Consider the following 14561-nt stretch of genomic DNA (forward strand, 5'->3'; position numbering starts at 1 on the left):
GGGGAACAGGAGGAAACTTATGCATCAGTTTGAGACTTTTGTAACGAGTCAAAATGGAGCCAAAACATTTCTGCAGATGAAGGATTTTCAAAAACACATTTGCAGCTTCACTAATGATACATGACGTGTATTTTAGTGGACACAGGATTCCTTAAATCACAAAATCAGGTTTTTATTTTTACTTCAAGGGACAATACATATTAATGAACATATAGAAGTAAATATGTAATATAATATAAGAAAATACAAACATGTACAACATTAACGACCAACCAATCAAGACACAATCAAACCTGAGCCGTAAAACATGAGGTCAGAGGTCACATGGTTCAGCCTTTAAGTTCTGTTTTAAACACTGTGGTCCAGTCTCTGACGTTTATGTTCTGGTTCATTATAACGATTTAGTGATAAAACATTTAAATGCTCCGTGTTGGAGACAGTTTAATCAGAAACATCAGATCCTTTTTGTTCCTCAGAGGTAAAATGATCGTTTTGTAAGAATTTACAGCAGTGACAGAGATGATGCAGTTTTGGAAAGGGACAAAGAAGAAGAACAATTATCAACAAAGAATCAAAAGACAAAACCCTGATGTGAATTAAGCCAATTCACCAGGACAGTTTACATCTTACATAATATCAGATCAATGTAATAATATCAATAAGTCAAACCGATAAAAGTCTGCGCCGCCTAAAGGACTTCACTTTCTTCTTTCTTTTTGTCTCCAGGTTCTTGATGGAGCTCAGACCTGTTCCTCTGAGCCGTGATCCTGGATCCTTCTGTTTATTCTCCTGGACTCAGACTGAGGCGTCTGATCTGGAGCTGATGAACATAATTATTAATATCAACACCTGTGGAGAAGCAGAAATCAGAAATTATTTATTACAACTTATTATTATTCACAATAATTAATATGGAAAGACAATGAAAAATAATAAAGCCTTTAAAACAGTTAAATCTCCCGTGTATCGGAGTGTGGGCTGGTGTGACTGAGGAAGACGGAGATAAACTGAATATGATGATTATTGAAACTAAACTCACTCCAGGTCTGTTTTTCATAAGGATATAACGTAATAACATGGTTAACACTTGATCTTCATAAATAACCTTTAATGATAGAATGGATTTAACATTAAAAAACTCTTTAAAACAAACTCCAACAGCCTCAGTGTTTTTAGAAAATAGAAAATGTTCCAGGTTCAGGACAGTCTGATAAAGTCTGGACTCACCTCAGTGTCTCCAGTCGACAGTCAGGGCTCTGTTTGAGGACCAGGAGCTCCTTCAGGTCTGACTCTCTCAGATCGTTAACCCTCAGCTCCAGCTCAGTGAGATGTGAGGGGTTGGACTTCAGAGCTGAGGCCAGAGAGGAACAGCTGATCTCTGACAAACCACAGAGCCTCAATCTGAATAAAGAATAAATGAAGTGATTATAAAGTCCAGAGATAAAACAGATAAAACAAACACAAAGACACATCTTGAATAATAAAAGTCATGAATTTAAACTGAAGAGTTAATAATTTAAAACAACAAACTTTTCCACAAATTGTTTAAAGTCTAATTCTTTTCTAAAACTTTCTAAAATATAGTTTGAACAATATACAAATCTTAATGTATAAAAAGCATAAATAGATGAAAATATTTCATTTATTTTGTGATCATTTTAAAATGACATTTAACACATTGAGTGCCAACAATCCAGACCATTTTTCCTGATATTTGTAGCACCACAGTGTATTCTGTGTTATAGTTATGGACACAGGCTGTGGCTCATTTGAAAGCTGAGACTCTCAGCTCTCAGGAGGTGGAAACACTTTCATTCTACGTGTCTCGGTTCCTCAGAAATCGAAGCTAAACAGAGGCTAGTTTGATCAAATATTGTGTGTTTTATGAAACACAACTGTCTCCCTCATTTCACTCTTCACTCTTCAAGAAAAGAACATGGACTATTGAGAATGTCTGGGCCTGAGTTTCACGTTGTTTGAAGAGAACATGGAGCTGAAATATTGTTACAAAAACACGTTGCCGAGGACGCGGTGGTGACTCGCAGTAAACAGCGCTCGCGTCTGACACAAGGTTTATGTTTAGATCATAAACTGTCGGCTTGTCGACCTCATTGGTCTGTGATTATGAGGCCGACGGATAAAAAACTAAAGAGCGATCTGAAGCACAAGGTGAGGAGATGTTCTGTGCAGGAGATCCCTCTGCTCTCCCTCCTCTGTCTGACACTGAGCTGCTGCAGGACCGCTGGGCGGGGCCGCTGGGCGGGACCACTGGGCGGGGCCACTGGGCGGGGCTTTGAAAACACATGATGAACTGTTGTGTCGCCATCTTCACTGTTTTGGTCACGGCCGGAGGAGTTTGATGGTAAATCCGAGCACAGAAGACGACACACAGAGCTCCCGGACTCTGATTGGCTCGTCTTGGTTTTGCCGGAGTCAGCGAGATTCAAATCACACAATTCCAGACTGTTTCCCCCATGAATCTGTGAACATGAGGATCAGTCTGACTCAGGCCAGGCTAAGACTGTCTCGTTTTGTAATAAAACAAAAAAACAAAAAATGCAAAAACACCTTTTTTCTTTTTGTCACTCAATGCGTTAATATGTTCTAAAAGTCTATGAATAAAACTTATAAGTTTTTATTCTTCTTATTCTTATTTTTGTCATGAACAAAACAAAACAAAACTTGAGCCCTGACACAGAGACAGTGAACTGACCTGAGAATGTGCAGGCGACAGTCTGACCTTTGCAGAAAACAACACAGATGAGACACTCCTGAGTCAGACAGACTGTTATAACTCAGCTCCAGCTCAGTGAGATGTGAGGGGTTGGACTTCAGAGCTGAGGCAAGAGAGGAACAGCTGATCTCTGACAAACCACAGCCCCACAACCTGAATAAAGACAAAATGAAGTGATTAAGTCCAGAGTAAAGTCAGAGGAGTTTCTGTAGCTACAGCTGAACATCTGAGACTCTGGTTTGGAGCAGGACTCAGAGGTCGGGGGTAAATGCTGTAGTTTTTCAGACATGATCTCCTACACTTTACTTCACTCTCAGGGAACGGTTACGTCCCATCACTCTGTGATTAAGGATGAGGAGAGTGGAGGATGGACGAGCGAGAGCCGTCACAGACCTGACACTGACCTGAGAGAGGAGAGCTGACAGTGAGGACTCTTCAGACCTGCACACAGCACAGACACTGAGGAGTCACTCAGTTTATTAGAACCCAGATCCAACTCTCTGAGATGGGAGGGGCTGGAGCTCAGCGCTGACACCACCACTTCACAGTGAAGATCTGAGAGTCCACAGTCTCTAAACCTGTAACAGATGTTAGAGCGACATGTGAGTGATTCTAACAGTTCTGTGAAGCTTCTGTCTGTGACTGAGGACTCACACAGCCTTCCTGCAGTTCCTCACCGCTGGGATCAGTCTCAGTTTACCCTGAGGCGACGTGTTGTACTTCTTTAGGTCCAGCTCCTCCAGGACCTGCTCTGACATCTGCAGCATGTAGGCCAGAGCCGAGCACTGGATCTCAGACAGTTTCTCCTTTGATCCACCTCCAGACTTCAGGAAGTCCTGGATCTGCTGCTGCACAGACTGGTCCTTCAGCTCCATCAGACAGTGGAAGATGTTGATGCTTCTGTCGGGAGAGACTTCGTCTGTGTTCATCTTTTTAAGGTTCTTAATGACTTCTGTGATTTCTGATTGGCTGATTGGACTCAGCAGAGCTCCTAAAAGTCTGTGGTTGGACTCCAGACTGAGGCCATGAAGGAACCGCACAAACAGGTCCAGGTGGCCGTTTGGACTCTGCAGGGACTTTTCTACAGATTTTCTGAAGAACTCATTTAGACCTAATGGTGAGATGGACCATCTAGATTTCCAAAGAAACTCCCTGACCACCTTCTTCTTGTTCTTAAAGCAGTGGTGAAGGTAAACGGCTGCCAGAAACTCCTGCACGCTCAGGTGGATGAAGCAGTAGACTGACTGGTTGAAGACACTCTCTCGTTTGAAGATCTCACTGCAGAGTCCGGAGTAGACCGAAGCCTCGCTCAGGTCCAGACCCACCTTCTCCAGGTCTTCTTGGTAGAACATGATGTTTCCTGTCTGCAGATGCTCAAAGGCCAGTCTCCCCAGCTTCAGGAGCAGCTCTGTGTCGGCCTCTGTCAGCCCCCAGGTCTCAGACCTGACCTCTGTTTGTGTCTGTTTGTACTTCCTCTTCCTGTGCGTCTGCACCAACAGGAAGTGTGCGTACATGTCTGTGAGGGTCTGGGGCAGTGGTCCGCTCTGATGGCTTCTCAACACGTGGTCCAGGACTGTGGAGGTGATCCAGCAGAAGACTGGGATCTGGCTCATGTTGTGGAGGCTGCGGGAGGTTCTGAGATGGGACAGGACTGTTTGAAGCTGCTCTTCATCTGAGAACCTCTTCCTGAAGTACTGCTCCTTCTGTGGGTCAGTGATGAAGCCCCTGACCTCCGTGACCCTGTGCACGCACCGCGCTGGGATCTGATGGGCCGCCGCTGGGCGGGAGGTGATCCATATAAGGGCGTGAGGAAGCAGAGCGCCTCTGATGAGGTTCACCAACAGTACGCCCACCTCTGACCTCTGTGTGACCTCAGAGATGAGCTCACAGCTGAAGTCCAGAGACAGTCTGCTCTCGTCGAGGCCGTCAAAGATGAACAGGAGTTTACAGACGGACAGAGTGTGGGCTGTGAGCGTCTGTGGGGCAGAGAAACACAACATTTAACATCCATGGCTTTACACCACTTTCCTTCAACCCTCACTTTAAACCAGTGAGTGGTGGAGCTCCAGTGTGAGGGACTGCAGGGTTTACAGTGAATGTGAACACAGACTGAACTAACAAACGCCCTGAGAGCCAGGAGTCATTTCAAAAGTGTTTTGAGACTTTGAAATATATGATGTGAAAGGTAAAGCTTTCTCTAAATGAGAGTGACCTGTGGATCCAGCGCTGGATGGAACACTTGGATCAGCTCCATCAGACTGTAGCGCCCCCTTCTGACCAGGTTCATCTCTCTGAAGGACAGTGGCACCACCAGCTGCAGCTCCTGGTTCTCTGAGCCCTGGGCCCAGTCCAGACAGAACTTCAGGACTGAGAAGGTCTTCCCCACTCCAGCCACGCCCACAGTCAGCACGGCTCTGATGGAGCCCTGCTGCAGCGCCCCCTGCTGCTGCTCAGGGGGCAGAGCTTTAAAGATGTCCTGGCACCTGATGGTGATCTCCTGGACCTGCTTCTTCTTGGACTGTGTCTCCAGACTCCTCTCCTCAGGTTGGGCTCTGGCCTCTTCACTGAGGCCCTCTGTGATGTACAGCTCAGTGAAGATGCTGTTCAGAAGAGTTCTATCTCCTGATTCTTCACTTCCCTCTGTCACACTCTCACATCTGCTGCTCAGGCTCTGCTTATGCTCCTTCAGAACCTTGTGGAGACCTTCACCTGGACACAGAGGAGGAGACACCTGTTAATGTTGATGAACAGGTCTCTTATTCCCTGCTGTAGTTGATGAGTCTCAGACTGAGCAGACTCACCTGGTGCAGGGCCTTGAACCCCCTGATCAGGACTGTTGCCTGTGTCTCCACACTGAGGCCAGGCGTCCTGCTCTGACTCTGTTTCTCTGTGACACAAACACACAGCACTGAGCACGTCTTTAACATCTCACAAGTTACAATCACAAATATAAAGCACAGTTTAGCTGCTGAGACTCTGTGTTCAGGTCAGATCTTACTGTGAGGCTGGAGCAGGTTCAGGACTGAAGTTTGGAACGTTGCCTTTAGACTGGTCACTCTTCATGGACAGAGCCGACACTGATGCTGTGGATCTGCTTCTGTGGAGAGAAGATCAGGTTCTTCAGCCTGAGAAGTGAAGCTGGATTCATGCTGAGCTTCAGGAGTGAAGTGTGCGTGTGCAGGTGATGCTGAGGTCTGAGGCTGATCAAAGGGCAGAGCATGAGACCAACAACATTCTTTTACTGACATCTGAAATACTGTCAGCTCCACTTATGGACGAATAGAGTCATGGGCGTGTCCTCATCCCAGTGGAGAAAGACTCACCGTGACTGAACATCGTGTAGTGTTTTAAATGTGCCACAGAGATCAGGTTTGAAATGACTTGATCTGACAGACGGCAGTAAAGACCTGGCCCAGCAGCTCTGAGGAGCAGACCACGGGCTGCAGAAGAGTCACTGAACAAACATTTGACTCACAGACAGGTTATAAAGTGTAACAGCCTGGTGTCGCTCACTGAAATGAGGAGTTTCATTTGATTTATTCATCCAAACTCTTGCATTAAACCTTAAAGTCTGTTCTTTCGTTGTAGCTCAGTGTTTTCCATCTCAGATCCAGTGTGGAGCCGTCGGAGCCTCACCCTTTCACTGTCCTCATGTTACGCTTTACAGATCCTTGTTTTGTTGAAGTCTTTACTGCCGTTCTGTCAAATCAAGTCATTTCAACTTCACTTGTACGACACATTTAAGCAGCTGAAGTTCCTGCAGTTACTCAGAGAGCGGCACTAAAATGCTGAACAAAGATCAGAACAGACGGATTGACTTGGAGGAGCTGTGGATCCTGAACTCTCACATTTGGATGTGAATATCCTCAAATTAAGCCGACTCTGCACTTCAAGCCCTTTGATTGTGGAAAACTTATAAACAAACGGAAGGAAAAACTCTGTCACTTCCGTGTTATTTCAGGAGATCATTTCACTCCACATTAGGTTTATTTCTCACCGTGAGTCTGGAGCAGGTTCAGGACTGAAGTTTAGAGGGAGACCTTTAGACTTGTCACTCTTCATGGACAGAGCCGACACTGATTCTGTGGATCTGCTTCTGTGGAGAGAACAATGATCTGGTTTTGCTTTGTCTCTAAACACATCTGTCTTTGAAGGAGGTGAAAGTCGATAAGAAACGACTGAACTCACTTTGTCCCACAGAGCTGTGGCTCAGTGCTGCCCTCTGGAGGCTTTGCTTTTCCTTCTGCCATTTCCTCCGAGTCTCGTCCTGGGGGAGAATCAGACACAGAGATAAACCTCATCATGTGAACGCTGAGTTTATTTCACTCCCACTTCAAACTAGTAGAAATGATCTCAACATCTATCAAACCGTGAGTTTGCTGTTGGATTTTTATTGACCTCAGGCCTTTGACACAAGAGACCATTCACTGCTTTCAAATAAACTAGACCGGTTTGGTGTCGGGGGGTTAGCAAGTGACCCAAATCAATATGTACATTAATAATATCAACTCAATGGAGGCAACAATAACCCACGGTGTCCCTCAGGGCTCCGTTCTGGGATCTAAACTATTTATTATGTACATTAATGATATCAGTGAAGTCCTTTGCAAAGTACAATGGATCCTATTGGCTGATGACACAGTTTGTCCTGTTCTGGAAAAGACCTTGAGCTGCTTTTGAACACAGTAGGAACTGAACTGTGGGACTATGGGAGAATCCCTATAAAACTAATATACAGCCTATTTTCTTATTATGAAAGAAAGTGATTAGAGTGATCAGCCATGGAGAAAACCTCACTCCAACAAATCCACTTTTTATCAGATTAAATATCTTCAAACTGCAGGATCTTGTTGATGTTTACGCAGCAGTCGTGATGTTGATGTTGATGAGATGCTTCAAATAAGAGAATCCAGATACAAATCGAAAAAGTGACCCAGGAGAAGTGGCCCAGGCATTTAACCATTACTTTGCAGATTCTGTGGCTAATATTGTAAGTTGTTTTGCACCAGACACCTCAAATAGCATCACTTACTCTGTGGATGAACGTGTACCGTTTCTCAGTGTAATGAGTGTCTCGGACAGTGATGTTTTACAGTGTATTCATTCTCTGCGGCTCTCTACAACGACAGATATCTTTGGTGTGGACACTGTGATGCTTAAAGAGTTACGTACTTCACTCACACGACCCATTGCTAAGATTATCAATCTTTCTTTGTCGCAGGGAATGTTTCCAATCTGCTGCTGTTGTCCCAGTATTTAAAAATGGTGACCCTCTGTCTTTGGCTAATTACAGACCCATAAGTACACTTCCCATAATGTCCAAAGTTGCTTAAAAATTGGTCTCAAATCAAATAATTGAACACCTCAACACCACCTCTTTTGCCCTACACCCGCTGCAGTTTGGCTTTGGAGCCAGTTACTCGACTGAAACTGCCACTTGCTTCTTTATCGAGAACATCCGAGGGTTGTTGGACAAGGGCGGGGTTGTTGGTGCCGTCTTCCTCGACTTACGAAAAGCATTTGATACAGTAAATCACAACATCTTGCTGACTAAACTACACAACTTCAATTTTTCCATAAATACTATAAATTGGATTCAGTCATATCTGAGTATTCGCTCTCAGCAGGTCAGACTGCAAAGCTGCCAATCTTCTGCCCTGCCTGTAATGACCGGTGAGCCTCAAGGGTCAATCCTGGGGCCTTTATTGTTCTCACTTTACATCAACGACCTCCCGTCCCAGATGCCCAGATGTCTCTATGACACAGTGCTATATGTTCATGGCAGCAGTGCTTCCCAAGTGGCTGAAAAGCTCACCCAGGCCATGGTTCACATCACCGCATGGCTGAAGCACTCCTGCCTACAGTGAAATACATCCAAAACAGTATCCATGCTTTTCACTCAGTCCCACACGAGTCGTATTGAGGAGCCTGATGTTCGTGTGTCAGACTGTGACCCAGTATAAATACCTTGGTGTCATTTTGGACTCAAGACTCACATTCAAACCACATGTAAAAATGATCAGTAATCGCATCACGTTTACCCTCAGCAACTTCAGACACGTCCGGCACCAAATGTCAACACAAGCAGCAAAAATGTACATGCACTCAATGATCTTTTCACATTTAACAAACTGTTTAACCGTCTGGTCACATGTCAATGTCACAACCCTCAAACCCATCCAGTCCCTGCACAAACGCTCCATAAAAACACTCTCATGTCATCACTGTCACTATTACAAAAGCATCGTTTACTCAGCTGGGAAGTCATGGTCAAATACTCTCATCTCTGCCTCATCTCTAAAATAATACATGGTTTGTCGTCACCTCCACTCAGACAGTTCATTCACACCGGATCAACAGAACTCAGGAGAACCAGAGCAGCAGCGAGGGGCGACTGCCTCATCCCTCTGAGGAAAAGCCTCTTTGGTCAAACCACCTTTTCTGTCCAAGCTGCCCATGAATGGAACCTCAGCCCCACAACAATTAGGAATATTAATACATAAAACTCATTTAAAACACAGTTAAACAAATGTCTCATTGAGAATCAGAGCTGTCAACACTGACAGGATCACCTCTCCTGCCCCCTGCTGGCCTCACCTCTCCTGCCCCTGCTGGCCTCACCTCTCCTGCCCCCTGCTGGCCTCACCTCTCCTGCCCCCTGCTGGCCTCACCTCTCCTGCCCCCTGCTGGCCTCATCTCTCCTGCCCCCTGCTGGCCTCACCTCTCCTGCTGGCCTCACCTCTCCTGCCCCCTGCTGGCCTCACCTCTCCTGCCCCCTGCTGGCCTCACCTCTCCTGCCCCCTGCTGGCCTCTTGTCCTCGTCTGCTGTCTCTCTGTAATTGTTGAGTTTGTAATAGTCTTGTTCTTGTGTATCATGATTGGTTTGCGATATTGAGAGTGTTATTTTCTGTTTTCTGTTTAAATATTTGATTGTATTGCATTTTAATGTGTTTAATTGTACTTTTACTCCCTTCAGGAGGACACACAACAACTGTCCTGGGACCACAGATGAAGAACAGCCCTTAGGCTAGTTTGTATATTAATATGCACTGTCCCTATAATAAATAAATACAAATGAATACAACCTCAGAGGAGCTGATCTGATACAAGAACACAAAGAGGAGGAGATCTATTACCTATTCACCTGTTACACTTAAGGCTTACGACTATTTTTACCTGAGACTGGACGAACAGGAAACAGTGGGAGCGGCTCAGCAGTTCAGCTCGACTACATTCCTCATCACACTCCTTCACACGCACTTTGCCTCCTCACAGGTTCAGACACGTATTTGCTCTGTTTATAAGAAGCATTTACACACATTACACTGACACAGCTCTAATAATGCACTCATTATGACCCAGTGAACCTCGACTTAAGGCCAAACACCAAATGTGCTCTGGTGTCTGTTATTGTGTATATGATGCAGTGATGAGTCTGTAAACTGTAGCTCTGTCTGATTCCAAAGCCTCACCTGAGTGTGGGCTCTGAAGCGTCTCCTCTGTCCGACTCTCCCTGGTTTCTGCTCGGTTTGGAGATTACAGGACCGTCCCGTCATCTCCCCTTCAGCCGCACATTTGTGACACTGCGGCGGAAACACCTGCTCTTTACCTGAGGACAAGCCCCGCCCTCTGTCACCACAGCCACACACTTAACCCTTAAGGCACAGGCTGAGGATCACTGACACTGAGATCAGAAGGAAATGTGGATCATTTTATGTATAAAAGTGGACAAAATCACCAATATTTTCAGCAGTGAAATCTAAATAATGGAGTCAGAGTTTGTAAATGGGATTATATTTATATTTACATCTTCACACTCCGGACACTTTCTTCACATTTCTGTTTGTGCTTTGGCATCATGGATGAACAACCATGTTTTTAAAGGTCCAAATAAAATCGTTTATAAAGAGATATTGATTGATTGATGTTGAAAATAACACTTTGTTTGATTTTATTAGGAGACTATGGGAGTGCAATGCAACAACACAACCACAGCAGACAGGACACAACACAAACACACAATCTCTGAGCCCCGTCAGAGCAACAGGCCAGTGTCACGCCTCATTTGAAAGCTAAGACCCACAAAACTGATGTTTTTCCTCTCGCGTTGTTACTGTTTTGTGTCACTTTTTTAAAAAATGTTTTTGTCACAGTTTGGTCGAGTTTTTGTCACATTTTGGTCAAGTTTTTGTCACATTTTGGTCAAGTTTTTGTCACATTTTTGTTACATTTTTGTCACATTTTGGTCGAGTTTTTGTCACATTTTGGTCGAGTTTTTGTCACATTTTTGTCACATTTTTGTCACTTTTTGTTGAATTTTTGTTGAATTTTTGTTGATTTTTTGTCACATTTTTGTTGAATTTTTGTCACATTTTTGTCACATTTTTGTTGAATTTTTGTTGATTTTTTGTCACATTTTTGTTGAATTTTTGTCACATTTTTGTCACATTTTTGTTGAATTTTTGTTGAATTTTTGTTGAATTTTTGTTGAATTTTTGTTGAATTTTTGTTGAATTTTTGTTGAATTTTTGTTGAATTTTTGTTGAATTTTTGTTGAATTTTTGTCACATTTTTGTCGAATTTTTGTTGAATTTTTGTTGAATTTTTGTCACATTTTTGTCACATTTTTGTCACATTTTTGTCACATTTTTGTTGAATTTTTGTTGAATTTTTGTTGAATTTTTGTTGAATTTTTGTTGAATTTTTGTCACATTTTTGTCACATTTTTGTCACATTTTTGTCACATTTTTGTTGAATTTTTGTCACATTTTTGTCATATTTTGTTTAAGTTTTTGTCTCATTTTTGTCACATTTTTGTCACATTTTTGTCTCATTTTTGTCACATTTTTGTCACATTTTTGTCACATTTTTGTCACATTTTTGTCTCATTTTTGTCACATTTTTGTCACATTTTTGTCACTTTTTCGTTGCGTTCACATCCTTGTTTTCTTCTCATTTTTTGTGTCTGTTTTGGTGCTTTTTTCCCCAGAAGCTTTTCGATTGGGGTAAAGCCTTTTGAAAGCCTGGATGAAACGGGATCCGTTCAGGTGGGAGTCGAGAGGTTTCACTGTGTCAGAGCCATAAGGGTTTGATTCCACAGAGGGTTAAACCGTCTCTGAAATGTGACATGTTTATTTGTGTGGTTTTATCAGTAAAGGTTTAAGTGTGAAAGTAAAAGCCGGAGCCGAGGCCGTGAGAGCCAGACTTTTATCCTCACTTTTATTCTCATCGATGACACAGGGCTCAGGAATACAAGAGAAATGTGACAGATGTTTAGGACTCAGAGCAAACACTGACACGCTGATAATACGACGCAAACACTGACACACAAATGTCCATTAAAGCCACATTAAGGAGAGATTGTATTGTAAGTATTGTAAGATTTTATCCGGACCATGAACAAAACATAAAAACACAAACTCATACGAACTCAAAACACAACCTGCCATGATCGTGGCAGATGAGCTCAGTTTCAGACGTGCAGCTCAACACATTTACGTCTTAGTACAAACTATTTTACCTTTTGCACGTTTGAAATGAGGCTGTCCGGAAAGGAGTGGGGGGGAAGTAAACACTTATTTAGTCCCGCCCCTTTTAAGTACTGTCAGTCTCTTTTCCTATTTACTTTTTAGGCTTCCTTAAAACAATAATCTGAGCTCTGTGATCTAAATCAAGTTGTCATATACAGTGTGAATACTCCCTACCATCAACATCAGGTTTACAACAGCTGAGCATGAAAAGTCAGAGATTTTCTTCCGATACTTAGAGAAAATCCATTCTTTGTATTGATGTTTAAACTGTCTGATATTGGGGCATGGTTTGAGGTCTGCGTGTCATTTATTCCATATTTTAGGACCACAAACGGACACACACAAACTGTTTCTGGATGTCCGGGCATGGGCAGGTTTAAAGTGATCCAAGCCCCTTAAATGATATTTTCCTTCTCTTTCAGAAAATCAACTGCTGAGTTTTTAGAGGTCGCTGCTTATTTTCAGCTTTGTGCATTAACTGAGCAGTTTTAAAAGTGATCATGTCTTGAAGTTTTAGAATCTTGGCTTTAATAAACAGTGGATTGGTCTCGGTCTCCAGCGTTATACATTGTTCTTATTGCTCTTTTTTGAAGGATGAATATCGGTTGTAAAGTAGTTTTATAATTATTTCCCCCAAATTTCAGCACAATGTGTCAAGTAAGGCGAGAGAAGAGAGAGAGATCAGTTTGAAACACAGCACTGTGGAGCTGAGGGGCGTGTCCAAGTGAATATATATCAATTACAAACTCCTGCTGTGGAGACCGACGTGAACATGAGAACAAATGTGTTGGAAATGTCGTTTGTGGAGGCTCTCGTTCATCCAGGGAACATCCATTGGAGAAGAACCATGGACTGGACGTGAGCGATGCTGTAAACTTCCCTCCTCCTGGCTCAGACTGAGCTTCTGTGACTAAAAGTAAAGCTTCACTTAAACCCAGTCCAGTCGATGAATTCACCTTTTCTATGGTAAACATGAGGGGTTTCCGGTGTAAAAATCGCCAATGTTTTCTGCAGTGAAATGTGAATAATGGAGAGAGCCGGGTTTAAATGTGTGTTACAAATATTTCAGTTTAGTTTCAATTTGAGTCGACTAAATGTAAAAGTGATTTCGTCATTGGTGATATTTATTATAATCCGAGACACTGCAGGTGAAAAGGGACAAAGTTTAAATTCACAGACATCAATGTGAAGCTTTTGCTGTCGATCACTGGCATAAATGTGAGAAAACAATACATTGCTGTTGTGAAAACTGTCGTCCAAAGCATAGTATTGTCTCACCTACATCACTGCCCTATAGTGTGGTCCAATGCTCCACAAAAGCATCTTCAGAGACTTCAAATGGCTCAGAACAGAGCAGCTCCAGTTGTGCTTCACTGTCCTTTCCACACTAATGTCCGTGAGATGCTCAGGAGACCAAACTACAGGCCAGTCTCCTCATGGTCATGCACAAAGTTCTGATGGACAAACAGCCCAGTTTTTGGTTCGACAAACTCTTATTCAGCGGGTTTGGTCACAGGTTTGTGTCTCATCAAGTGACGACAAACTCTGTGGTTGTTCCCAGACCCGAAAGTGACTCAATGAGAAGAACCGTTATGTACAGAGGAGCAAACGCCTGGAACTCCTTTCTTTTTAGTATCAGAAATACTAAGAGTAAACCACACTTTAAAGGGACTATACGGAGTTAAAAATGTTAAAATTAAGTATTTTCATTCCCCTACATGTTCCGGCCATGTCCTAATGTGTAGAATGAGCCCAGCCCTGTCTCTAAAATCCTGCACTGTCAATAAGAAAAGTGGACTTCAGAGCGCGTGACGTCATGCGTGTGCCCGAGCAGCTGCCGCAGGCGTCCATGTCTCCGCTCTAAGGAGGTCACTTTTGAACAGTGAGGATGGAGTCTGCGGAAAGCAAGAAGAGACCGGCCTCGAGCCCAGCGGAAACTCCATCACAGACCCCAAGAAAACACAAGAAAGTCAAGCAACAACTTTCGATTAAGTGAAGTAAACTGGAGTCAGAGCGACGCAGGTCAAAGACCAGAGTCAATATTGGAGCAGCTTTTCAGCGATGGCGAGCGCTAAGAGATGCTCTCGGTATGAACAAAGACTCACCGTTAGCTTAGGTAAGACACAATTACAGGTTTACGTGAAAAATAATATCTTATTTTAATAAATGTACAAGCTATCAGCCAGTAGCACGTTTTCAAAGCAAGTTTTTTGCAACTTCAGTGAATGTTCGTTCTGTTGAGTCATTGTTATGCTAGTTTGTTAGCTATAATTATTAGAGAAATGTATAGTAGCTCT

The 14561-nt window shown here is 43.3% G+C and overlaps 2 protein-coding genes across 2 annotated transcripts in view; both read right to left on the minus strand.

Moving 5' to 3' along the window:
• Window positions 1-14561, minus strand: part of LOC306981095 (NACHT, LRR and PYD domains-containing protein 14-like) — a gene marked incomplete at both ends in the record, with an annotated part of 347014 nt that overhangs the window by 130231 nt on the left and 202222 nt on the right. The gene's annotated exons all lie outside the window — the stretch shown is intronic.
• LOC306980692 (protein NLRC3-like) overlaps window positions 3257-14561 on the minus strand; it is a gene marked incomplete at both ends in the record, with an annotated part of 30164 nt that continues 18859 nt past the window's right edge. Inside the window, one exon of the mRNA XM_079580120.1 lies at window positions 3257-3312. Coding sequence (XP_079436246.1) covers window positions 3257-3312 — 56 coding nt within the window. The remainder of the gene's footprint in view (window positions 3313-14561) is intronic.

This window comes from Gobius niger, assembly GCF_951799975.1.
Source record: "Gobius niger genome assembly, chromosome: 21".
Classification (NCBI taxonomy): Eukaryota; Metazoa; Chordata; class Actinopteri; order Gobiiformes; family Gobiidae; genus Gobius; species Gobius niger.